Source organism: Aythya marila, assembly GCF_965140915.1.
Source record: "Aythya marila genome assembly, chromosome: 25".
Classification (NCBI taxonomy): Eukaryota; Metazoa; Chordata; class Aves; order Anseriformes; family Anatidae; genus Aythya; species Aythya marila.
The window spans coordinates 5,040,430-5,067,878 of record NC_139066.1 but is presented as its reverse complement, the minus strand read 5'-3'; the positions used below and the strand labels follow the sequence as shown (position 1 = coordinate 5,067,878).

The 27,449-nt window shown below is 43.4% G+C and overlaps 1 protein-coding gene across 8 annotated transcripts; it reads right to left on the bottom strand.

The window, feature by feature from the left end:
* Positions 1–144: 144 nt before the first annotated feature.
* Positions 145–27,449, bottom strand: SPOP (speckle type BTB/POZ protein). Of its 8 annotated transcripts, none has more exons than XM_082779223.1 (10): positions 27,345–27,449; positions 13,110–13,252; positions 12,624–12,745; positions 10,925–11,076; positions 10,692–10,819; positions 7,057–7,234; positions 6,398–6,453; positions 5,840–5,962; positions 2,098–2,240; positions 145–1,425 (listed from the first exon to the last, which is right to left on the bottom strand). In XM_082779223.1, the coding sequence occupies exons 2-10, from the start codon at positions 13,185–13,187 to the stop codon at positions 1,281–1,283; spliced, it is 1,125 nt and encodes a 374-aa protein (XP_082635349.1). In that variant the 5' UTR covers positions 13,188–13,252; positions 27,345–27,449; the 3' UTR covers positions 145–1,280. The 8 variants fall into 8 exon arrangements, with proteins under 8 accessions (XP_082635349.1, XP_082635351.1, XP_082635350.1 ...); XM_082779225.1 differs by having other exon boundaries at positions 27,219–27,346; XM_082779224.1 differs by lacking the exon at positions 27,345–27,449 and adding an exon at positions 27,021–27,186.

The window sequence follows — 27,449 nt, the reverse complement described above, 5'->3', positions numbered from 1 at the left end:
TCACTAAATCCCACTTGAGTTCCAGGAACAGCATGACACTATCATGACATGGCAGCAGACTGAAACCAAACCTTTTGGGAGCTGGTCTTAAACTCGAGAGTCTTCACATTTTGGAACAAAAAAAAGACAACAGATACCACACAGTACAAAATAGTAATTATTTATATTTTCAAAAAAAAAAAAAAAAAGTTACCAGCTATTTTGAAACTTCTTCCCTGTAAGAAGAGTGACTAATAGAAAGGAACAGGACTGGCTCCTATACAGTCAGCAAGTCAGATACAAACAGTTGTTAAGAATCATTTAGCAACTCAGGACAGGGACTTTTGACGCAGCGTTCATGAACAATAAAATTTCTCCTTTTTTTTTTTTTCTTAAAAAAGGGGGAGGAGGGAAATAAAGCAGGGAAAAATGCCAAAAACATTTTCCACAATATCTAAAAACAGTAACTGTTGTTCTTATCAGACGGCACGCTCCAGATCAAGGATTTTTCTAGTCCTTTCAAAACCAATACAGACTTGCCAAAGGCTGCCTTCAGTCTATTCACACCCTCCAGAACACACAGCCTCTCACTGTCCCCTTTCACTTCAACCTGTCATTTTATAAAAGGTGGTTTTTTTTCTTTTTTTTTTTTTTCTTTTTTTTTCTTTTTTTTTTTTTTTTTTTTTGCAATTAACATACAAGTGCTACTAACAGAGAAACTGATCTTCTTGTTGCTGGATGGCAATAAGGAGTTACACAAACGTCCAGTTTTTAGCTCAGCTGGAAGGACTTAAATTCTCTTTTTTGATATAAATACTACTGGAGCTCCCATCAGGTACTTCCTTTCCAGAACCTCACTGGAAATTCTTTTTAACCCCCCAATGCTCTCTCCAAAACTAAAATGTCCTCTTGCTCCAGGCATCTGACGGTTTGTTCTGTGCTGCCAGACGCAGAGATGTTGTTTTCCCCCAGTACCACTGCTGGGTTTTTCTGACATGGGTCGGTGCCTAAACCGAACCCTGTACTTAATTGACTCAGCCAAGTCGAAGGGAACACACAGACGATGCAGCGACAGGGATTCGTTAGGTTGAACAGCCCCAGAGCCCCAGGCCCACCCTCCCCCCTCTCCCCAAGTTACTTGGTGCTGTTTTAAAAAGTCTGGGTGTCACGAAGCAGTCTCTTCCCCCCAACAACAGAGTATAAGCTCCACAGATTTCGCTGTCTACCTGGTGGTCAAGGTTAGAGCAGCAACAGCTGATGCTGCTTCCAGAAAAACACGGGGTGTTGTGATAGACAGGACTTTAGGATTGCTTCAGTCGCTTACGTGGAGGTCCCAGAAAGGGACACTGTGCAGAGGCCAAAGAGCGATACGCCTCAGCCACCAAATGGGGATGTGATACTACCATAGACTTCCAGCCTGATGTCTCCATGACGTCAGAAGCATGACTAGAAATAAGAGAAAATAAATCTGAAGTTATTGTCTGGGGATAACAAGGATTAACAGGTACCTCCCACATGCTTAAGGAACCTGACATTTTCAGCATACTATTTTAGGATCACTCTAGATGCATGCTTAGCAAAGATCACAAGCTTTGGCTCTGCTGGTGCAACTGTATGCTGGACAGTCCTTCACCCTAAGGATGAAACACCTCAAACATCCACAATCCCAAGTGGATGACAGCAGCAGCACAGCGCTCATCTACCCTGACCCCCCAAGCATAGGAGCATTTTCTATCAATATAAAAAATAGTGAGAAAAACTGCGTTAACTAACAGATAGGACTAAAAAATGTTTCTGGACAAAATAGTTGGTCATCATTTTGTATCTACGGAAAGGTCTGTTGTACTAGTAGTTGCAAATAGTCCCTCAGTATCTGGGAGTACATGCTAGAAGTTCTCATGATCTTAGAAAGAAATCCAGAACAGCTCTGCTGTACACTGAACACAGTCCCAGCAGGACAAGGGTAACCATCCCTTACGGCAATGCCACTTCTGGGATACCAGATAAAGGAAGGACCACAATGGAAGAATGGAAAAAAACAAGCACAACGCAGAGGAGAATCTCCTCTGCATGTGACTGCTCACGAGATGCTGCATCCCGGAACAAGAGTAAACTCACTAATTAATGAAGTCCACTGCTTGAGTTTTCAGTTGATCAGCACTATGTAGGTCAGCCAGAATGAGGATCTCCGCCGCGTTTTCCACAGACAGGTTACTGCACAGTGCATCCTCACACATCACCTTCAGACGCTCCAGAGCGTACTGCAAAATACAAACCAAAGTACAGTTACAACAAAGAAAGCCTGAGTTAGCCTGAAGTGAAGTCTTACTTGTGCTCCTTTACTCTTCAGTAACAAAACTACTCTATTGTGCTGAACAGACCTCTTCACTTTGCTACATGGATCTGAACTGTACTGAAAGAAGTGGTGACCAGCGAAAAAGGAGAATCATTGAGTGCCCACCCTGAGGAAAGCAATGGAGAGGAAGCATACCCACCATAACTCTCATCCCAGGCTTCTCGTCTTACTGGTGCTGTGTTCATGCTTTGAAATGAGAATTTCAGCTCACCTTTACCACTACCTCAGTGACTTCAAGGTACTGAATGCTAAAGCCAAATCCTTATTCTCACTTTATTACCGCATGATAGTATTACCCAGGTTCAGTGGGGAGACCTATCTAACAGTGAATGCTCCATAGGTGTTCCAGGGATGTTTAGGCAGCTTTCACTCAATTTCTTTGCCATTAATGACCTGTAATTTACAATTAGCCTTGCTCAAGTACATGCTACTAGTTTAATACTGAAATGCTAAATAAATGGCCCATTTCTTGCAGCTATCCAGCTGGAAAGAAAACATCACAGCTTGTCTGTAAAGCCCTAGCAAAAGCCCTACTCTAACTTCACATTCTCAAGCTATTTCCACCATTCTATCATGCATTTACCTCAACATTTCTTAGATCCGCAGGGTTTGGCTGTGTCAATGGTTTGAGAAATTCAAAGGACATGCTTAGCAGAGTGCCTTCTAATAGAATTTCACACTCTACTTTCTGCAGCACTTCAGTCGGTATTGAAACATGCAGAGTCAGCCAAGATTTTCAAAAGCAACACAGCAGTCTTGGGCAGGCTTCAGAAAGGTCACTGCTCAGAAAACTGTAAGTCACTTGTTATCAAGAAACAATCCAAATATGCCAAACCTCAGTCTTTTAGAATACCACAGCTGCACACTAAGACTGAGATACTTCTGAAAATCTTGGTATGTGTGAAGTGGTTGTAGGGTTTTGTTGCTCTTTGGATGAAACACACTGAGTATTTCTGAATATTCTAGATCCCGTAATTACAATTCACAGGGATTAGGAGAGTAGCTAATTTGATGCAGTTCTTACATAAGTAGTAACATTAGCTCTACATAAGTTTTCTAAAGATTGAACACTGTAAGTCTCCCTCACGTTATGACTTAAACTGAGTGACATTTCTAGAAAAATAATCTTTAAGATCATTATTTTATTTTTTATCTGAGAGAGAACTGCATTTGAGGGTATCCTTCATGCTGTTTATAAGGCTTTTTTAGACAACTTCCAGATGGCATGGTATACAAACATCAGTTCTTCACTGTGTGTAGCCACGTTCAGAAAAGATACGGGATGTGTAAGGGCTGCTCTGTCAACCTCAACAGAGAGCTGGTAACCAGCTCATCTGCAGGACAGCTGGAGCGCTTACCATATGATAAGCACTATTGCTATAAATTGATTTTATATTCTGATCGAGTTTTGTGTTGCGTTATGATTACATTTAGATGAATAATTTTAAATTATAGAAACATTTTTTCACTTAAGACTCAGCGACAGTAATTACTTCAATTGAGGCATGGCACTCATAACCAGGACAGTTTTCTCCCATCAGAACATCTGAGAAGGCAAATCAAATTTACTTGCTTAATCTGTATCAATAACTAAAACAGTTTCAAATGAGGGGCAAACCATTAGTTTATGTTATTGTCTGTCAGTAACTTAAAATGCAGCAAACGAAGCTTAAAATTATTCCCTTTGTAAATTGAATATTCTCCTCCATGCATGTACAACTTTTATTTCGATTTTCACTACGAATAGCTCAGCTTCTAATTACATAGTTGGGCAAAAGTAGCCATTCTGGTCTCTCAGGTACCAAGATTTCCCCTTCCCCCCTTTCTTAATTACACTTTAAAAAAAAGAACAGAAAAAAGAAAAAAAGCCCTACCTAATAGCATTCTTACCCAAGAGGCTGAAATAGTATCTCCTGGGCTCAGAAGACGTGTTTTGTTTTGGTTTTGGTCTAATTACATATTTTCCCCAAGAGATGGGAGGAACTCAGAAGAAGCTGTTTCAGTCTCTTGAGTAAATAATAGATGTTTTATGTGCTTTCTTGAAAGATTTTTTATTTCTGCTTTTAAAAGACACACAATGAGTTTAAAAGGAAAAAAACCTGCATTAAAAGCCAAGAAATTCGAAGTTAAAGCCTACTCTGTCCTTAATGTACTGCTTCTTGCTTACACTTGTCTCAGTTAAAGATGCTATGTGTGCTCTCAATCAATACTCTTTAAATATTGAATAAAATATGTGGCAATGATTATAATCAGGCCAAGAATCTGCTTGCATTTATTTCCCATTTTAATTCTAGTTGCAGTGGACTACTAATGGCGTATGGAGCATTTCACCTCTAAATCAGCATTTTTGCTTAAGCCCAGGTCTGCAGTGACAGGGGACTCGATGGCTGTGTGGTGGTTTGCGTGGAACAAGGTTACATGCATCCACATCTACAAATCCACCACCCTATCTGGCACCCACAAGAGAATCCAAGGACTGAAGAAGCATGGAGACTGAACTACGCTCTCACCCCTAGAGGTGGTCCCTCCAGGTCAGAGTTGAGGCACATTGGCAGGGCAGTGTGGAGAATCTTGCACTGCTGCTACCCGTGCTGAACCTGTTCGATGGATAAATTCAGGGCTTAGTCTCCAGTGCTGTCAAACTGGCATCTTTCACCAGCACTAAGTTCACTTTTAAGAGAAAAAAAAGAAAAAAGGAAATAAAATTTTGGTTATATATTACGAATTTTCACTGGTTAATACGGCTCACTGGCCAGCAGAGCACGCTCTTCTGTCCTTGGTGCTGCAAAAGGAAGGAGGCAGAGGCTGGCTGGCTGGCAAGGCCACAGCGCTGTGCCTGCTACACGGGGACTACCAGCAGCCTTCCAGTCAGAGCATCCCCGGCACCTCCCTGGCAAGGACCCTGCAAAACCACCGCAGGGTTAGGCAACAGGGCTTCCTCCAGTGCACCCCTTCTCTCCTCAAGCAGCAGGGACTGCCACTGCAAAAAGAAAATAAATAACAGGACCTTCCCACTCTTGGCTATCCATCAGTTTAGAGCATTTCTTGAAGCTGCTGATACCAGCCAGACCAGAAGGAGAAGCAGGCCCTGTTTGCCAAGACAGAACACTACTTTTCAGATTTAGTAGTAACCATACTAAAAAAAAATAATATTATATATATATATATATAGCCAGGTCCATCTTGATTTTTTCTTCTCACCCCAAGCTCTTATGGTAGATTAAGTTGAATAGAAACGTCCTCTGAAATTTTAAAAGTCTTACAAATGAGCAGTAGACAGACATTCCTGATCATTATATGTTAAGACGCGCAGCTCTAAGTATATGTATCTATACTAGATCCAAGTTTACCTACAAGCCACAGCCATTCGATAAAACAATTCAAAGAAACTGCCCAACCACTATCATCACACAAAAAGCTTACTGCAGGAATATCCAAGGAGCTCTGTAAAGCAAGGCACACGTCATTGCTGGTTCTCTAAATAGCCATAAATCCCAACTGTACCTTGTCAGCAGCTGCCAGCAAGTCATCAGCCATTTTGTCAAGATTTGGTGCCTTCCCCGTGTAAATAAAGCACATCATTTCCTTAAAAACTTCGGGCTCCACATCATTGATTTCAACCCGATTCTGTAGCGGAGAAATGAAGCTTATTAAGATCCTGACAAGATGCTAAAGGCTTCCTTCTACCCAAGCTCTTTAAGTATTCTCAGATTTGCTACAAACTATTCAGAACGTGTATTGCTTGGAGAGAAAACAAGAAAGGAAAAAATAAGCGGATGGAAAAAGAAAGATTCTGAGTAGTATTGTACAGCCTCTACTTCTCTCTATCCCACCCCAAACTCTTTCCCCTAGAGTTAGAAAGGTAACAATTGCCTCCTTGATCCCTTTCTTCCACCCTTCAGGACAGCTGAAGCAGAGATCTGCATCTAATGCAAGAAAAACAGTTAAAAGGGGACAGTAGTCACAAACACCACCTAAGAAATTAACTGAGCAGTGATATTAAGAGTTGACCAGAGAGTTATTTGCCTAGCTGGAAGAGTTCTCCATCTTGCAGGATCTTACCTTTTTACTCTCTTCCATCTCATGCTCAAACATGGCGCTGAAAACCGGGGAACGTGCTACAGCAGAGGGAGAAATAAGCAGAGGATGAGCTAAGTGTAGCCTGCCAACATCAACCCCATCATGATACATAATGAAGGAAAAAAAATAATGTATCTCCAGACAGGGCAAGTTGAGTAGAACTGGTGAAGCACACAGGTTGTGATATAATGTGGCCAATGCAGCTTGAAAGTGGGAGAATGAGTTTGCAGGAATTTCTTGAGTCCTTTCAAACAAGGCTGAAGAGCACAGAGGCAGTAAGGTACGTTTCTTGACTTTACAACAAAGTATTCCTCTGGTAACTGTTTCTTACAAATGTTTTAGGAATACATTATAGTAGACTACAGCCACAAAGGAATCCTCCTACCATCCTCTCTTTGCGGGGGAGGCAGGCAATTAAAAATGGAGTAGATATTTCTTCCTTCCCTGTAACGGTTCACAAAAAGCCTTTTACTACAGCTGTGCAGATAAAAAAGCTGCAGAAGCCTCCTTTAAAAAAGTAACTCAAAAAAAAAAAAATAAAAACCACCAGAACAACCATAAAACAACCGTATCAGAGTATTTCACTTGTCATTGCGCTGTCGTCTCCCATCCCACTAAGGCTCACCCAGCTCAATACTTACCTGCTAGGATGGCTTTGTGAGCCTGGAACTCCTGGCCTGCAACACACAGGCAGCAGTCCGTGAAGCGAGAGTTCTCCCAGAGCCCTCCCAGCTCATCTGCCAAGCGGCACTCTGGAACCTTCACCATGTTCATAGTATTTTGGCCGGAGATATTTACAGAGTCTTGTACCACACTCACCTGGGGGGAATGGAAAAAAAAAACAAACCAAAAAGTCATAAATCCACACTGGAAAACCAATCTCCCTACATGAATTTTTTAAGTTGTGTGCATAAATTAATGACACTTCCATGCGAATTAACAAGTTTTATTATATGGCTTTCCAAGAAGCAGAACTTTAAATGTTCTGCTTTTATAGACATCATTCCTGACCTACTTTTTTCCTTCTATCAACACTCTGAAACCCTCCCAAATCAATAATGCAATACAGACAGAAGTACAAATGAAAATGAAGTATACAGAGCACTTCAGCCACACATGCATACAAAAGCAGTGTCAGGGCAGCGCAGGACATTCTGAGCACCTCAAATAGTTTGCTGCTTTTGGTTCAGCACCAGAGTTGCATTTGCGGAGAGTTCAATGTTTCCATCGCATTAAAAAGAAAAAAAAAATATATAAAAGAGTACAAGTGGGTTTAAAAAGGAACTTTATGCCAAATAATTAAGAATTTTTGGAGAAGGTAGGTAAGATTCCTGACCACCTACTCCAAACCAGACATGGTTAGGCAGAGACCATATGCAACCATCCTGGCTGATGAATAACCTACACAAAGGGAACAGTTAAGAGTGTCTTCAGTACCAAAGCATTATTGTTAAACACAGTAAATCGTATGCCTTCTGTAGCAGACTCCAATTAGAAGAGATCAGAGTGACTAATGCTACCCTGCTATAACAAAGAATAAAGGAACAAGATGATTGACAAGGAAGCATATGGGAAACTATTTGCTGGATTTGCTGTCAAATCCAGGTTAAATTTCAGTTCTATTAATAAGCAATGGCCAAAGGAGAACAATGGACAGCAAAGGAAGCTTCCCAGTAAAGTAAAAGTTGTAAATTACGAAGTGAGAGAGATGACAGAAGCACCTTGTTAAGGCAAATCTGCTGACAGCACATACCCCAACTCTTGACAAACCCCCAGTGGGTTTCTGATGGCAGGCACTCTTGGGTATTCCAGTTCATCTTGCATAAACTATACAACACTCAGAAATGAACAAATACCAGATGTTGCTTGCCAAAAAAGCACTAATAATGATTTGCCACAGCAAACGTGAGGAAGGCAATACTCTTCATCATTAATTTGACTGCTACATCTTTTTGCCCTGTGACTTCCACACCAGTAACACGGACTCAGACTCATTAAGAAGAAATTCTAAGACGCAGGTCCCCTGCTGGAGTCCAACACTACAAGTATTTTTGACTGGTCTGTGATCAATCTGTGTCTCCAGTTAAATCAACAAGTCAAGCCTCTTCATGCATGAAAGAAATTCAGTTACTCACATTAAAAAAATATAAAACATGTTTTTTCACGTAATGAGTTCAGACTGGTAGACTCACAGCGGTAACCAGCCTCAGATGTCAAAATAGTTAAAGTTTTGCTTAAGCTATTTTCAACATCTTAGCAAGGGAACTAAACACTACCTAGCTCAGAAGGGAACTACTGCCGTAACTTTGGGAACACTGTTCTTTTTGGAGATTTGCCATAATGCATTTACCTATGATGTTGGAATATAATTTAAACAGCAAAAAATAATCCAGTTGGGATAGGAACAATCAACCCCATCTGCGAAACAGAGGCTGAAGAATCCCCAAACTGACAAGTAAACGAGGTCAGATTTGAAATGCTTGACAAGAATCATCATTCTCTGCCTTAATAGCATTTTCAGGGAGATATTATCCAAGTTCAGCGCTGGCCATGAGCAGAGAGCAAAAGGCTTTTTTTCTTTTAAGTTTAATAAAGCAATGAGAAGGCACAGCAGAGACACTCAGCAACCTTTTGGTATACAGAAAACCCCAAGGTATCTCCACATAACAAGTGTCTCAACATCAAGTATTGCTAACTCTTTATGGGGTTTCTACATACAAAACATGCTTGTTGAAAGTACAGATGTGAGCAGTATCACTTGGCACCTGTGACCAGCAGGGAAGTGTTAGGAGAGCATATGGCACACCTGTTTACATGCTAGGAGACTTATAAGCTCAGGGAAGGAAGGAAAAAAAAAAAAAGGCAAGCTGTTGAAAGTTCTCTCCAAACTGTTTCCATACAGTGTAACTTTCTTCCCTTAACAGAACTATAAACTTCAGGTTTCTTATATAATAGACTGTGGAACAAACTGAAAGAGAAAACAGAAGCTAGCAAGGGCAGGTGAAGCCAGCAGCAAGTTTTCATCCAGCAGAAAGAAAAACATTGAACAGATGCTTTTGAAGGGAGTATTTCAGTAAAAAGTGGACTGGTTGCCAAGCCTGCTGGTGGATCTCAGCTTTCTCTACATCACAGATCGCATATTCCCTTCTCTGACATCATTTTTTTGAGTTTTACTCCACAATTCTTGAGTTCTCTGGCTCATTTATTATGAAGGAAAGAGTAATTGCCAGACATATGGAGGTGTCACCCAAGACATCGTTCTCTTCTTCCCCCACATTGCTAGAAGTGTTGAAGGAAGGGCTCCCTCCATGACAGCAGTGGTTTAAGCAATGATTGAGCACAAATCCTTCAGGAGATGTTAGCTAATTTACGTACGGGAATGTTTATGATGGCCAGACCAAGCTACAAAACCCAAAATCCAACATCACAACCAAACAGCTGTCAAACTTGGACTGAAGCATCCCTTTTAATCCTGGAAGAAAATGCAGCAAAAGAAAAGATAACTCCCACAAAAACATAGTGCGAGAGACCTGAAGAGAGGACAACTTTTTCTACCTGTATTCTAGCAAAAATTGCAGCTACGAAGAGTTATTTTGCAGTTAACAAAATGATAGAAATAGACAACAGAGGCTCTGGAGACACTAAATTAGAGTTTATATTTGCCCATTAAGTTTCCTAGACTTAAACATCTAGCTTTAGAAATTACTGTCTGCATCTTCACCTGAAATTATTATTAGTGAAGTAATAATTTTGTAAGCAGTTGCAGAAAAACAACACAACAAACAAAACCTATGGTTACTGCAGAATTCGTTTATCTTACCTTTTTGTTTCTGTTAGATGTACAGAAACACTCAAAAGACAGAAGTAGCCTTTTCTACTCAGTAGGGAAGTAACAGGCATGAGAGTTTTCACTACAGAGCTAGCACTGGTTCTCATCCCAAGTGAATTTCAAATTAAGGAGTACAAACAGATGGTTGGTAATATTAAATCAGAACTGAAATGTTAATCAAACATGCTTAATTCCTACCACCATCACAGGTAAGAGACAAATATAAAGTAGCAAAAAATAAATGGAAGTGAAATAGAATGAATCACACGCAGAAAAAGCCACCGCACACAGAGGCACACACGCACACAAATAAAATCTAAGTGCTACATAAACAGCCACTATTTCTCCTGACACCTCTGACTCCTTAAAAGCAATGATGAGAAATAAGGTCACATCTACCTGAAGCTAATGGAACTGCTATTCTTTCAGCTGCACAGGAAGACTTACCTCACAGAAGAGAGTGAGTTTGTCATCTGGAAGAAGTCCATTGGCTTCATCCAGAAGAAAGTCTCTTCTAATAAATTTTTTGAATCCCCAGTCCTTGCCTTGTACAAATCGATACGCTCGCTGGCTCTCTGAAAGAAAGACACGGTGCTTCAAACAACAGCTGAATGACTTGCTTGATCAAACAGCAAAAGACAAACAACTGACCCCTACAGATAGAAAGCATTTTTACACACCCATTGCTTTTGTTTCTTCTCCTTTAGCATTCAGGATGGAGAATTTGAACTTTGCTCGAACTTCACTTTTTGGACAGCTCACCAGCAGCAGATAGAGGGATAGATAATCTTTACTTTCTTCATCCAAGCCTTTAGGGTTCACGCGTAAACACCTGTAGAAGCAGGCATCTGAATGAGATGTCAGGAACAGTTTTTGGAAGGTCATTCAGAGCTTTCAAAGAAAGGGCAGTAGCATTTTCACACTAAAAAGTACAGCAAACAAGTTCTGCTTAACAACCGCTGAACCACAAGGAAAAAAACAGATAGCTAGAAACTGGAACTGTGCATTACAGTCAGCCTCATGCTACATCTTCAAGAAAGGTAATGACCCATAAGCAGTAATATGGGCAAACCAGTTCAAAAACCATGGTGCAGAAGGGGTATCCAAGGGGGTGTAGTTTTGAATATTGAAAAGCACCACGCATGACAACCTTCACAGAAGGGAAGCGAAAGAAGCAGCAGAATAGAGGCAGTGGATTCAAAGAATTGAAAAATATTAGAGAAACGAGAGGTAAAGTTCCACAGGAAACAGCTCAAAGGCAAAACACGGATTTCTGGAAGGCTGAAAGCTTCTCAAAAGCTTAATACTAGTGCAAAAAAGAGAAAACTACTCCTGGGTGAAGGAAAAGTAGCATAAGTGCAAGAAAAAGGTAACTCATAAGCACTTCCATGACCTGAAACTTGACACATCGTGTAACAAGCAGCAAAAACCATGCTGAATGACTAATAGCTCAAACACACAGGGACAAAAATCACGAAGACCAAGGCATGAGAATGAGATCTGACTAGCAAAGGTTATAAAGGTAAGTAATTTAATAACATGAAGCAGTCCAACGAAAGCACAGGTCTGCCACCCGAAGGAAGGGAACACAAATTATATCGCACATACACATCCCTAAATTAAATAATTTAGTGGCTAACTTGCTGCAATTGAGACTAAGGAGGTTTAAAGAAAAAATGCCAAAACACTTCCTCGGGGAAGATGAGAAAGGTTGTGAAGGACCAGAAAAGGGTAAAAAAAAAAATAATAAAAAAAAGTCATCTTTAAAAAGCAGAAACTAAAAACGCAGGGACAGGGATGATGGAAATAACTATGGAAGTCTCTGAATACATAAAAAGCTGCCATGAAGAGAAAGGTAATACAGTAGCAATAGTCTAAAATTGCAGGAAAGAAAATTTAGAGTGCAGGCAAAAATTATCTTTTTAACAACCTGGAGTATTAGGGGTTGAAGCTGGAAGGCAGAAGTGGAGCTTGAATACCCTGGCTGTAAACTCTCACTGGCTTCTAAGAGCTTACTAAGATAAACATCAGTTATTTATGACAGAAAAAAAATTAAGACAGATTAATAATGTTCCATGCCATGCCTCTGTTTCAAGGCAGGATACGGTCTCCCTTCCAGCTCTACCTTCCACTACTACTTCTGCTGTTTTCCATTAGCAGAGAACATTTCTAATGGCCACATCCTCACATTTGTTCTGGGTCCAAACATTATGCTAAAGCAACAGTACTTTCTCCCTGTGTGAACGTTGTGCATCCAAGGAAGCAAGCATTTCTATGCAGCACAGAGAAGGACAGCAAAATATCCTTGTTACAGAGACCCAAGCTCCTTCACACAGCTGTACAAGCAGGGCGAACCTCACTTCTGTGCTTCTTACTTACCATTTGAGTTTATCATTGGCTCCAGATGAAAAGGTTGAGCTTTTGATGACCTCACCCATTTCCTCTCGGCAGAAGCTGAAGTTGTTTATGGTCCACATGTAGGAAAACTTCACCACTTTAATCTTAAAACAGAAGATAACAGGCAGTTTAGGGTCATTTGCATTCATGCAAATCATCTTAAAAGACAAAAATGGAAATTCTTCAAGTTTTACTGAGTCACTCGTGTCACGAATAAATCGCAGGCACAGGACAACAGAGTTTGGACACGGCTGGCAGAGGTGGCTGGACCACTGCAGCTCCTCCAACACCGCCATGGTCCAAGAAGGGCAGAGAGCAACATTCTGCAGTTGCCTCAGTGAATGCTCATTGCTAGCAAGTCTGACACCCTCTGAAAATCTGGAACCTAAATTTGTTTTGAATCCATTTCTTGCCACAGGTTCTAATGGGGTAGTTACCTTGGAGCATCCCCGCGCAGCGCGGGCTTACCTGAGTGTAGCACCAGCTCTCTGCTACAGGTCCACTCGACATTTCTGCCGGAGGAGGAGGACTCGGCACCCTTGACATCGCCAGTTTGAAGATTAAACAGAATTTCACAACTCAGTGGAAGAAAGTTGTACTAGATCTTCACCCTGGAAGTCCCCATAAAGAGACGAAGAAAAACAAACAAAACCAAAGTTAAGGACAAGAGAGAAAACTTCAGGAGCGCCGTTAAAACCCGTGGCACACAAGTTAAGGCAATCGTGCTTTCTATGCTTTCTCCCTCCCCACAACACCTTCAAAATATGTTGTTCCATTTCAGCGGTTTGAAGTGTTACCATATGTTTTCTGAGGAGGGAATATACCACCTCCACTTATTCTTTCAATATGCCAGCTCTTTATGGGAAGAAACCCAGCATATAAACTCCTTCAAGGAGTTCATGACTTAAGCAGCAGACTCCCCGCTTGATTTGGGAATTACTGCTTCACCCTCAGGCCCCCGCTTGAGCTCACTACTGCTCCCCACTTTCATTTGGAGAGTCTCACATCATCAGAGACCAGACCTCTCTCAAGCAAGGCTCCCACCAGTCTCCACTTCAGTTTACAGCTGTTTACTTGGGTTTTGAGTCATATTCACCTTCAGAAAGCAGCTGGCAATCCTGGCACACAGGTATTATCTAGTCATAAAACGAGCGTGTTGTTTTTTTTTTCCCCCTAAAGTTTAATTGCCTTTAAAAAAGCACAAATGAGTCCATGTAATCACTGAAAAAGAGATACTGGCTTTTAGCAGCTGAGAAATACTTAACCCTGCAGAGATGCCTACTTAAGCAATGGAAATTCATCTCCTGGAACGAAGCTCAGGGCCAAACAACCAACTCCTGAAGACCCACGCTGCCGTAAAATCGAGTGCCCACCCGACTGCACGCTTCACAACCTTCCTGCATTTGCAGTCTGTGCTGCGCGTGTGCAATGAGGAACGGGGCTAAACAACTCAGCACTTTAAAAAAGAAAGGGACATCAATATTCACTTTAGGTACTTGCTGCGGGTTTTATTACATTAAACTTAAAATTACCACCATTCCTCCAATGAAACTCAATTAAATCGCTCTGTGTCACTCAAATTAAGCCAAAATTAGCAGACATTAGTTCTGAACACTTAGCTAAACTGCCCTTCCATGTGCAACAATCAGTCTTGTCTCCAAGGGCATAATTTCTTCACTGTCCCCAGCCACGTGTATTTGGGGGATGGATAAAAGCTGTCATTCCAGCACAAGTAGCAAAAAAACCCCAATGAACCCTACCTCATCCTGATCGTGGCTGGGGAAACAATGCCTTTTTGCTGGTTTTAGTCTATTGGCAGGAGAGACCCAAGCTTTTTCTTTCTCTTTAGGGCTCACAGAAGCACTGCTCAAGTCCAGCTGGGCTGTTTTATTGCTCTGTTCGCTGCTATTTTTAATCTACATCATACATTTAATCTCCTGACTGTTACGTAGCACAGGTTTCCCAAAACACCCAGGCACAAAACGTGATCAAAACTTGATCACCAGAGAACAAGCAGCCAGGGAGAGGACGAAGCTTCCTAAGATCACTGACAGCAACTTTGCACACAGACCAACAAGATGCTAAGCCTAAGAAAAGTGACAAGTAGGAAGGTTTGATGAGAAGAAAGCACAACAAGTACAGAGAACTCCAGAGTAAGACGCGATACGGATTTTTTTGTAAAAACATAGTTCCAGGGATGCATCTCCTGATATACCTGGTCAAAAGAGTGCTCAGAATGAAATCCCAGAGCTAAAATCCTATTTGGTTCTCCTCTTCCCAGGGATTTTGGGCACAGCTCCTCGCTGCGAGACGCCCCGAAGAACAGTTGGTGAGCCAACTGCAACGCCTGCTCAGCATCCCCCCGGTGACGCTGTGAGGTCACAATGCTGCTCTCCTGGGCTGGCTTCCGAGTAAAGTGACAAGGCCTAGGAGAGGAACCGCTCCTCAACTTTGGGATTTACCCTCCGGTGTGCTCCCACACAAGGCATTTATCAACAACAGGCAGTTTTCTGCAGGAAGACTTCAGTTTACCAGAAAGCTGAAGGTAAAATTTTACCCGGCTTTCTGGTAAAATGACACGAAAGGAGATTGCAGAGTTCAAAGATTCCAGTGGCTCCTTCCCCAGGACACAGTAAATTCAGTGCTAACACCTCCCTTTACAAAAATGAGGAATTAACGAGGAGGGAAAGAGGAGACACCAACATTTTTATGTTTAAACAGCACATTCATTCACCAAGGGCTGTTTTAACACCCTGAGAAGCTGTGAGCTTTCCTGGCTGGAGAGCAGACCCTGAATTCCCATGGCTTCCTGGTCCACAGGGCTCGTAGGACCCCAAAATCCCATGGTCTTCCAGGAGCAAACACCAAAAGTCCACGACCACCGATCACATAACTGGGGAAGGCTACAGACTTCAAAACTGTTTAAAGAAAAATCCCAACTTCTACTTTCTGTGTTGCAGCTGGAGTTTCTCTGTCAGACGCATCTAAACATCACCTCCACCTTCCTTATGGAAGGAAGTTTGAGAAAGCTCCTGAGCTCTGAAGGCTAGACAAACGCATGAGCCAGAGATCCACGGGCCTATTTAATTTCCTTTGAGTAACTGTCACTTTCCTATCTTATATCCTTTCCTCCCAGATGGCTTGGATAGGCAGATGGTAATAAAAGTTCTGACAGCATGCTAATAGAATTGCTGCATGCCAGCACGTCATTCGTTACCCTTTTAAAAGGGCCCAAAGGGGACACAGGTTCTAGATTTTAGAGATTTTCTACTATTTGGAAAATACTTTCAGAGTTTAGTACATCAAAGCTTTCTGCAGATGCTTTGTGAGGCAATTAAATACAGTTAAGAAAAAAGATGCTGAACTGTATCATAGTCCTTGCTCAATATGGCAACCAACTGTCCATACCTGTATTCAATGAGAGCAGGAACACTTCTAATGCTACAGAAAATAGTAATAAAAATGTAATATTCGTTAGTTGGGTTTTTTTTGTAAATGTTTGTTAAAAAAAATAAATACAAGGGAGGTTTTGCCACTTGCCTTGCTTCCCAAACACACAGAAATCCACTGAAACACATCCTTACAACTGCCATGTGCTGCTCCACCCTCAAGCACCGAGGGGCTCTCCTGGTACGGACCAATATTAAACACATTTTAAGTACCACAGCTGATTTAGTGTGCCCCATAGATTAAGTTTCTGAAATCAGCAGGGTCCCCCTGGTGTTTATTTGCTCACGAGCACTTAATATTTTACCAGTTCACACATCTTTAGGAACAGCGCTGGCATCTCTGAACTAGGAGTGAATTCCAAAGCGCTGCAGGCAGATTTTGAAGACATTTTATAAATAGTATAGATATCAAAATTTGTTATGGCCAGAAAAGGCAGGGACAAGCGTGAAGGTACAAGCATAGATACCAAGGCACAGGAAATGAAAAGACAAAATGTTATCTTACGGATCCCAAAAAGCCCATGTACAAGATCCAAGTCTCTGACTTTCTTGGATATAAGCAACAAAGAGCACTTGTCTCTGGACATATGTAAGATTACAGTTAAAAAATAAGAATAATTCTCACCTCACTCACAGCCACTTCCAGATGAAGAAAATTTCTCTAGGAATCGGAGTCAGATCAGCCTTTTTTGAAGCACAGGAAAGGTTCCCTTGCTACCCTGTCCTAACAATTACCTCCTGGCATAGCAGCCCTACCAAGACATCTCAGCTCAAAACTCCACCCACTGTGGGAATCAACCCTCTGAAGCGTTCTGTGAGCAGCAAAGACTTGGTCTGAGGGAGGTGAGGAGCATCAGCTCAAGCAATTGTTCTAGAACAGGCCTCAGAATGACTCAATTGTGCTGAACAGCCCATTGATTTCTATTTCCTCTCATGATAAACGAACTACCTTTTAAGAAACCAGTTGTTTACAATAGAAAATTTCAAGTATATTCATCTTCTGCGAGCATTATTCACTGGAAGTGAGTTTACTGACATCTGTGAAATGAACGTGCTTCAACTACGTGTTTCAAAAGCTGGGGTGGTTACTTCTTGGACAAGCGACGGTATCGAAGAGTGTCCAAGCACAGAGCAAAGACTACCCAAGAACAGCACGATATGCAGAGAAAAGGAGAGGGACAAAGATAACAGGAGCAATAAAACAAGGGGGATGAGAAATGGAAGCACAAGAAAAGGCCATTATCTTCCCGCATTCTTCACAGCCTTGAAAGTGACAACGGAAGGCCTGAGTCTGCTGCCATAAAGAAGAAAAAAAAAAGGCAAGTTAAGTGAACAAGCAAATGGGTATGCAATCCTACCTAACCGTGATGAGTAAGTTTTCAGATTTTAATGTATATGCTAAAGAGGACATCACGCCACTTTTCCTGCTTGGAATACCAGAGAAGGAAGTGATGATGGGCTCAGCAAAGCTTTCACCCTGGCTGCCAGGCGATACTGATTGCAACCATTACCTCGCCTGTGGCAGGAAATCTCGCCTCGTTCCAAATGCAGGCTGAAGGCAGGCCCAGCGAGCTCCAGAGGTTGCACAAAATCCCCTAATTATTAACGTGCTGCTGTAGAAGAAACTGCACCGTCGTAGCAAACGACCTGCAGTAATAAAAATAGATTAGATTAGAAATGAACGCTTTCCAAAGATGAAAGTGACCCGTATCAAGAATCTACGTTTGAAAGGAAGCTGGTTTACAAAAGCGAGAGGCTTATCCTTCCGGAACAAAGTAAGGTGAGTAATTCTTCAAGAACAAGAAGCCAATCGCCGCCTGGAGAAAAGAAGCAAGCTGGAAAGGACAAACGTGAGGAGGAGACGCAGAGGTTTAACCATAACTGAGCTTGAGGGAAGAATAACTCCTGCCCATACGGTGGTTGGTGCATTCCACTGGAAAGCCAGCAGGACGTGCACCGTGTCCTCTATTTTCTGTGCTCTCCAGATTAAAAGATGCTATCGACCCTGGTAAGTGCCATCAAGACTCAAAGCGGCACCCAGAGTTTCGATGGGCACCTTGTGTTATTTAAAACACAGCCCCCACATCTCATTCATCTCACTCCCTTTTACTCCACCTGAAGCTGCCAGGCCCATAAGAGAAGGCCAAAGTCCCCAGGTCACAACAGGGCCCTCTGGAGGCTGCATAAAAGGAAGATTTTAACTGAGGAATTGATGCAGACACACACACCTTAATTCGCTTTATTCCAGATAATTCATCATAAGTCAGAACACCCAGAATTAGCCTCCTCCCAGCTTTTTTTGGGGGTGGTGGGCTGGTGGATACGACATAATGAAAATGTAAAGAGTTATCTAGAAAACAATATTTTCAACACAATTAATAAAATGCTCACAACGCACTGAATATTGGCAGGTCAACCCAGTTCCTAAATCCAGTTCCTAAAATTCCACTTCAAGAAAGATTCCAACAATAAGGGATCTTGTCCATTCTTAGAGCGTTTTAATTTTTTCCTCCCTTAAACCAATTCTCCTGTTACAACACAAGGGAGGGAAAGGAAAAAATGCTGTCATCTACAGAAATGACAATGTCTACGAAACTCTTATGGGATAGGGAAGGAAAGAGGAAACGAAACGGGAACACTGCCAGTGAAATGTCGACATTGTAAGGAGAATAACAATTTTTACACACATTTCATAAGAAAGGAAAGAAAACCCAGCATTATTTAGCTGAAGACCATCTACCACCCCTTCTCCTCCTTCCAAATACCCCCAGATAAATCACAAAGAGCTAAAAGTAAAGGAAAGACAGAGGAAGCTGGCGGTACAAAGCAGCCAAGGGTTCTCCAAATAACCTTCTCCTTTTATAAACAAATCCTCCGCTGAAAATTTCTGATCTTCAGGCATTAAAGCAAGTTGTATTTTAGATGTTCTTCTAAGACTGCTTCACGCTGTCGTTTGACCAGATGCAGAAATCTTTATCCCCTCAAACGCCACCTAACCCTAACCATAAGTCACCCAATGTATCTTACAATCACATCCATGCTAGCAAATAGAAAAAGTAAACACATTCTTAAAAGCAAAATCAAACTTTTGGGAGGGATTTTAGAGCACTATTGTGTTTAAGTCATCGCTCCTGTTTTCAGTAGATGTCCGCCCCATCTTTCACTCTTTTTATTTCCATTTTTAATCCTTTTGAGGTACGTCCCAAGATATGTGCAGCTTAAATCTTAAATCACAACTATTTTCCTCTGATGTTAACCTTCCTCACACATTTTTTTTTTTTTAGTTTAGATCATGCCTACATTAAAAAGGAATAAATCTTACTACTTTCTGAAATTCTGCTTTTCACTTCTTCTCTTTTCCCTCCTGCTGATCCATTCTACCTCGTTTCTCTCCTCTTGCAAGGAAAAACATTATTTGAACTTAGGACTTGGAGGAACAACTGGCCTGAGCACACTTTTCTTCAATAAGAAATCCGATTGTTTTCAAAAGGACTTGTTATGGCCCATGAACTCTTATTTTAGATTCTCCCTCATGGGCAAATCGTACAAAGTATTTTACAGCTTCGGCTTCTACTTGTAAATTGTTACCTGTCACTTGTCAAGTAACTCAGTTGCCAATTTAACAGTTGGTTTTTGTTGGTATGGTTGGTTGGTTTCTTAAGAGTACAACATTTGCACTTCCACATCATCCAAATTCATCTTCCACATTAAAAGATAAAGCTGCTCAGGAAAACTACTCTTTCCCAGCGCACTCCCTAAGATCCCTGGGAAGCCTCTCATTCTGAAAGCAGGCTGGCAGCAGCATGGTTTTTCTCCCCTCTGTAGGTTGTTCTTCTCTTGTACGAGTGACACGCTGTTAGAAATACCTCACACCTCTAAAATCCCAGCAGAATCCTGAGGAGTTGAAAATAACTGAAAGAAAAATGCCTAAGTGGTACGCCGCCTAATCAGAGAACAAGCAAAAGCAGAAAATTAAGCGGGACCGAATTTGTCAATCGACTGCTGAGACCGGGGACGCCAAACACTGCTGCAGCACTCAAATGGGATTGCAGATCTGATCCCCTGCAAACCACCAAGACCATAATCCCCTCTGGAGCCTTTTATTTATATCAACTTTTCAGCGCCACAAACATCTGGTAGCTCCCACAGCACATTCTCCACTTGCCATCTTGCATTAATATTTTTAAGAGCTTATCAAACCCAACTTGAGCTGAAATACCGTTTCTGCTGTTATTATTCTGGAAATTAAGCTTTCAAGTAATAAATAGAGAGATTACAAGGCATGGCAAAAACGAGATGTCAACCTACTGGATGCTTTCACCTACTTGTAACAGCAGCAGGACTCCGGGATGGTTATCAGAATTACTTCAACCTGCTAAATGTAGAGATTATTTGATTGCCAAATAAAAGCACCCTTAGAAATCAGCATGTAAACCCAGCTTGTTAGAGACACGTGAGAAGAAGGCAGCAGCGTACTTCGTTCCAACAGAAGCTTCTCCAAAACATACTACTAACAGGTAATAAATGCAATTTCAAGTTCTCCCGTTTGCCTGTCCTATCAGGGAATGCTCCTCTGACTCTGTTTGTATAGGCAGGAAGAGTCCTTCCTTTTCTTTCTTTACTTCGTTTAAATTTTTCTGTAACCTCATCAGGCATCATCGTGAGAAGGAAGGAGGAGAGGAAGGAGATGGGAATGAAATCCCAACCAACTTCCAGTCCCAACCCAGCTTTACTTTCCTCAAGAATCAGCAGCTGTGTTTTCCATCAAACGCATCGCACCTACTTCAATAAGGCACCGTGGTTTTGCTGGCGCAATTTTAATAATCTAACTCGCATTAACATCAAAACAATCCCATCTTCCCGTAAATCACGCTCCGAAAATAACACAATCATGGCACTCGCCTACACCCCTATTTGAATATCCTTACGAGTCCAGACCAAGATTATCTAATTAGTAAGACAAAGAGCAAAGACAAATTCTGGTAGCTCAGAGAATTCTGCATTTAGTATATTTTCAGTAAAGAGGAAAAAAGGCCAGAGGCATTCCTGGATTTCTGTTTATGTTAGTGACACTGCAAACAGGGCAGCAAGGTGCATTCCTTTCACTGCTGCTGGCTTTAATGCTGTAACTCGTGTGATAAGTGAAAACTCCCCAGGGAAGTACCTTGGGCGCAGGGAGCTGATTTGCTGACTTTTTATTTTAGGCATCCATTCTAGGCTGCTGTTGGCACAGGCTATTTACTGAATCTTTAAAAAAAAACAAAACGGGAATATAAAAGTACACAAAAATAAATTCCCAGAAGATACATAAATTTATTTCCCCTTTTACGCTCCATCAACTGTTTAAAATCCAGCCTCAAAGAAGAAACCACAGTGACTGTTGCTTTTGATTTCTTCCTGCTTCCCTTTCCATCCTGGTAACAAACATGGTAAGAAGTCTTCCTACTATTTTTGCTATCAACAGTAAAGCTCAATAAGCTACTAAATAACATTACCTAAAGAGAAATAACAGTTCTCTGCTAGCCAAGAACCAGATCTAAAACAGAGAAGTTAAAAATCATCGCTACTAAGAAGCCGCAGGACTTTTCTCTCTTTTCAGGTTTGGCAAGCTTGGCACCCACCTCAAACAAAGAAGTCGCAGGAGGTTTCCAGGACACATCTGAATATAACCCTCTGTAAGGCGTGTGCTCGTGCTCCCTGATTGAAATTATGTTATATAAAGTTTAAACAGTGGTCATTTCACCGTACTCCTACTTGCTGAGCAGCAGAAGGCTGGGAGGCAGAATTCAGCACGACGGCAATTTTCCCCACTCCGGACTCAACCACCTATACAAACAATATTTTCCTCTCGAGGAAGATGCATCCATAAAATCACAGGCTAACAGGAAGCCTGAAGAAAACCGTCTGCACCCCAAACGCAGCAGCGAAAGATTGTTCCCTGAGTTTCATTTACCGGCCACAAGTGCTTCTAAGAAATTCATCAAACTGATACGTGTGGTTTTTAAGCACAAACGTTGAGGTCGGACACTTCCACAAAAAAGCAACTGAGGAAATGAAGGCACCGGCACAGCTGAGCATTTACATGATTTTGAAATTACAAAGAGAGATTTATAAGGACGGGATACCCCGCCTGCAGTAGCCTGCCTGCTCTGCCTCTGAGGAAGGCATTGTGTGATGTTTTCACCGTATGATAATAGATTCTCCAGGGTTTAAAAATAAATAAATGTGGCAACGTTCTCCAACAGACAAAATAGTTAATCTGTAAGCACGGTTCTAGCCAAGTTAACTGAAAACTTTTTACATCAATGCAGTCAGCGTCTGTTCTAGCCTCTTTATGCAGCAACACTTGGGAGGCAGCCAGGCAGCTTCTCTGCATTGCTATACAGCAGCTCCAGACAACTTAGTGTATCTGTCTCCACCTGCTCTCCTGTCTCATGGCTGTAAGCATGTGTCTAAAACCATGGCTGTCATCCGAGCCCTTCTTTCAGACACAGAAGCAAATCCTCTGCTTTAGACCAAAAATAAAAATTAAAAAGGATTGCTTCTTAAGAGAAGAAGACAGAAGCACAGCCTGGCTAGCTTTAAAGCCTAAGCTGAAGAAATGAAACTTAATCTTGTGAAGTCCCCCACTAAAATAAACCGCTGCTGTGAGGGAGAAATTGCTATACACAATTATGATCTGATTTATGGTTTGTTGAACAAACGTCTGCAGCAATGAGCAAACAACGAGCGCGGAACAGTAAACAGAACCAGACTTAAAAACACACATTCTCAAGCTGAATTAATTCTGCACCTGATCAAGTGCTGTAAGCAAACTTCAGCTTCTCGGTTGGCTCTAAGATCAGTAACTTTTTCTAGACCATTTCCTCTTCCCAGGCAGTTCTGCTGAACTCTCAGTTCTTGTCACAGCTCTGACAGAGATATTCACACCTTATACACTCAATAAACAGCTATCTCCCAAACCTAAGTATGGGGATTAGCCCTCATGGAAAGGAGGAAAAAAAACTCAACAGCTCTACATCGCTGTTTGAGTCCAATAAATCATATTAAGAACTTCTACAAATACCATTCCTGCATATTCAAAGTTAAAAGAGTGAAATTCTTTAAGTTCTGCCTGACATCTGAAGACAGGTTCCATCAGTCTTTTCTGATTGATGCTGCATAGATGTCACCCGGACGTCTGATATCAAAAACCATCCCAGCTTTACTAACGGGAAAGGTGACACAATAACTGCAAAGAAACAGCAGCAATGCACAGGAACTTCAGCTATCAGCCAGCATCCAACTACACACCCTAAATACATTCACACGTCCTGCAACATGAAATGTTTCTCAACATTTAATCACCGTAAGCCTACAGAGTTCGAAACCTTCCAAACGATATCAAAGTACTTCTGTGATTCTGTAGTATTACAAGTGGTTAAAAACCAGCGTGTTTCCAAGTTCAAATATGTAAGACACTTCAGGATGTAAACAAGGCCGTTCTCCTTTGCTAGGAAATGATTCTTATCAGATGTTGGTTTGATTTTTTAGAGGCATCAAAATTACTTTATACGATCTGCTGCTTAAGCCTTCCACCAGGCACACGTTAAAATTCACAGCACACATGCCACAGTTCCAGCAAAAGCCACTTTAAGTCCACCCCCACACCGTGTAACCTATTGAATAAAACCTCTGAAAGAGGCCCCGAAAAGCTGAACCTGCTATCCTGACACAAAAACGTTAACATTACGTTCTGTAGTGGTGTACCTGAAGTTAGCACCACCCTACTGCCTTGTGCCACTACATCAACGGCCAAAAAGTATCTTCCAGTTCTGAATTTAGAGCGTTTAAGCCCTCCCATGGTCCTGACTTTAGAAACTCCACCGATGTCTCAAGATCCACGGAGCTGTAAGACCAGCTCCGCCTCACGGAACACAACGCTGCCACTCCTGCCTGTAGCCAAAGAATTTACTCACAGGATAAAAATGAACTCCCAAGTCTTTTCCAGACATTTGCTATACAGTCAGTGGTTCTGCATCTTTTTTGTCCTAAAGACGTAGAGGAAAAACAAAATATAAAAATAAACAAATGACATCTGACACGTGCTAGGTATTTTCTTAAAAACTCAGCTACGCAGAGCAGCAAAGAGGAAGAGAATTCCAGAATCGCTCAGCTCCTTCCTTCCAAAACACAGAGTTCAGTGAAGGGACGTTTGACAACAGGAAACCAAGAAAGTAAGTTCTAATCTCTGAATATAGTTTCTTAAAAACAACAGCTTCTTTGCCTCCTCGGGGGAAGTATTTTAAACAACATATGAATATTTTAATCTTGTGTTGGTTTCCTGTACTGTCATGTGCTCCTAGAACTTGGGACACATGCTTTATTTAAGAGGTCTCTCAAGTACACAGTGCAGGAGAGAACATGGTAGCAGCCTATCATCTGAGAATCAAGAAGTAACACCTTAAAAATTCTGTCTATAAAGATTTTTTTTTTAAACACATTTTTGTTTTATTTCCTCTGCGTGCTGAGTAGGAAACGCCAGCAGTCAGAGATCAGAGCCGTACAGCAAGATCTTACATAATACTCCAATTGTGCAGAAAACTGAGCCAAAACTGGGAGGAGAGCTTGGATTTTACAAAATTACAGCAGATATCTCCAAATGTGAAACTACGAACGTAGCTGATAAAACAGCGACAGCTCGTGATCATACAAGAAATAAATATCTTTGCCTGCTTTATGCTGGATTTTGCAGAAATAACGTCCAGGCAGAAAAGAAGCAGGCAGCTTCAAGTTTATGGGTCCACAGCGTCAGCCTAGGCAGCGGAATAGCGAGTCACACGGGTAAAACACTGACCAGAAGGCTGTGCCAAGAATAACGCTGGTAAGTCCCTCTTATTGTAAAGTGGATTGGTATCTAGAAGAAATCACACAGGGCAACAAACTCACTTCACAGTAAATACCTAGCACTAGGTCTGGCCAGAGCTCAGAAATAAACCCAACACCCACCCCACCGGTCAAGCTGGCTCAAAGGAAACAAACCGGGAGAGGATTGGTGAAGGGAATTATTTTTAACACTTATCAGGTCTAATAAACCTAACGTGAGGGACGGCGCTCGTACCTTCTTCGTGTTAAAGCATCAATGAACAGGAATCTCAATTACAAATAAAATTCCTTTTGAACCACTGCACTGTGACCTGCGAACGTGGGCTCCTTGAGACCACGTGGCAAACCAAAACTATTGCCATTGTAACACTGCTCATGATCTGCACCTGCATGCAAAGCCAGAAGGTTTTGGGGAGGAAGCACAGTTACTTTTACAACACTGGCAAAGATACTCGAAAATTTTTTTAATCAGGGTATCATGCTTGATGGCAGTTTCTATGATCCGATAGCAGGACAGTTTTGTGTTACTGTCCTCTACTGATAAAGTGACAGGATGACAGCTCGGGATGCACTTCTGCTATCACGTTGGCCTGATCTTGATACACATCCACGACAGGGTGCCATTAAGAAAAAAAATGGCTTTTTAATTCAGGTCACAACAAAACGAGTGACGTAATGAAACCGTATCGTTTTGGGCCTCTGTTTAGAGAAAGTCACTGAGGAAGAAGGAAGACAGTTGTACGTTTTACTTAACTAATTTCGGTTTTTGTCATAACCATAGAGTTCTGTTTCCCAAAGCATAAACAACAGTGAAATTCTTCCGAATTTTACAGGGCTACACACCAAGCCACTCCAGGCACAGCCACTCGGAACTGCGAAGGGGCCAAAAACACCACAAAAAAGGGTTCTTTTCCGTATGTCACGACGATGCTCAAAATTACAAAAACGTAAACACATCTAATACTGGTAAGTTACAGAAAAAAAACGACAAGTAACACCGTATTCCACATTTCCCCCTCCAAATCACTTCTCCACAACCAATTCCACGCGCAGCTTCGCACAGACTAGGGGCATTACCAGGATAAAACATTAATCCACCCGTCTCAGCAGCACAGCGCCCGGTGCGAACACCGGCCCACCGTTTCCGAGTCACGTTCACCACACACGGGAGGGGATGAGGGGGCGGCTTCCCACCCCCTTCCCACCCTGCCTGGTGCCGCACCGCTTCCTTTACCCACCCCCAGGGGCCGGGGGACACACGGGGCCCGACCCCAGCCGCCGGGGGGGGGGCTCCCTCCCGGTTCAGCAGCCTGCCTCGAGCACTCCGAGGCCAAACCCAGCCCTGGCAGCCCCTGCTCGGCCCTGCTGCCACTCCGCCCCCCTCACACGACCCCTACCCCCCTCAGCACCCCCCTCACTTCGCCCCCCTCAGGCCCTGCCGCCCTCTCCCCCCCCCTCAGGCCCTCCCTCACCCCCCCAGGCCCTCCCTCACCCCCCCAGCCCTTACCTCCCGGCCCTCCGAGCACCTTTGCGGCCCCACGAAGGCCGGCTCCGCCGCGGGGGAAGGCCGAGCGGCCGGGGCCCAGGGCAGGTGCGGCTGCTGGGGATGGCGCCCCCCGGACCGTGCCCCCCCCCGCCCCCCCCCTTCCTTAGGAGAAGCCCAGCGGCCGTGGCTCACTATTTGGCAGCATGTCTTCCTCCGCCGCTCCCCCCCCCGCCCGCACGCCGCGGCTCACTATTCCGCAGGTCCCCGCAGCACGCTACTGCGCATGCGCCGCGCACCAGAACGCCCGTTCCCGGCGCCCCCCAGCCCCGGCCGCGCATGCGCACCGCCCGCCTCACGCCGCCTCCCCCGGCTCCTCGCTCGCCGCCGCCGCCGCGCACGCGCGCGGCACCCGGCACGAGACCTCCCCGCCCCCCGGCTTCCTGCTGCGCACGCGCCCTCCGCCTGCACGCCTGCCGACGCGCGTGCGCGCTCCACCGCCACGCCCTCGCCTCTCCGCTGCGCATGCGCGCGCGCGGCGCTGCCTCCCCCCCTCCCCTCTCCGCCTGCCGGGTGGCTCACTTTCTGGCAGCGCTCCGGAGCATGCGCAGTGGCCCTCGGAGTCCCTTAGGGTTTACGAAGCTCACTATTTGGCAAGGCGCCGCTCCTGTCGCAGTGCCATTTAAACAGCCGGCGGAGGAGCGGAGCGGGGGGGGGGGGGCTGGCTCCTGCCGGTCTCTCAGGCGGCAGGGCCGGGAGGGAGCCGCCTCACACACACACCTCCACAGCGGCTGGCGGCGGTCGTGAGGGGACGGCGTCGCCTTCCCCCCGGTCCCTGCGGCCTCGTTTCCAGTCCTCGCCCCGCTTCCTGCCGCTCCTGGCCCCGCACGGTCCCTCCCACCTCACCTGCGAAGGGTCCCGCTGGCCCCGGGCGGCCTCCTCGCACCGCCCAACCCTCACGCGGCCGCGCGCTCCCCCACCACAGCGCCCCGCAGCCGCCGAGCGGCGGCC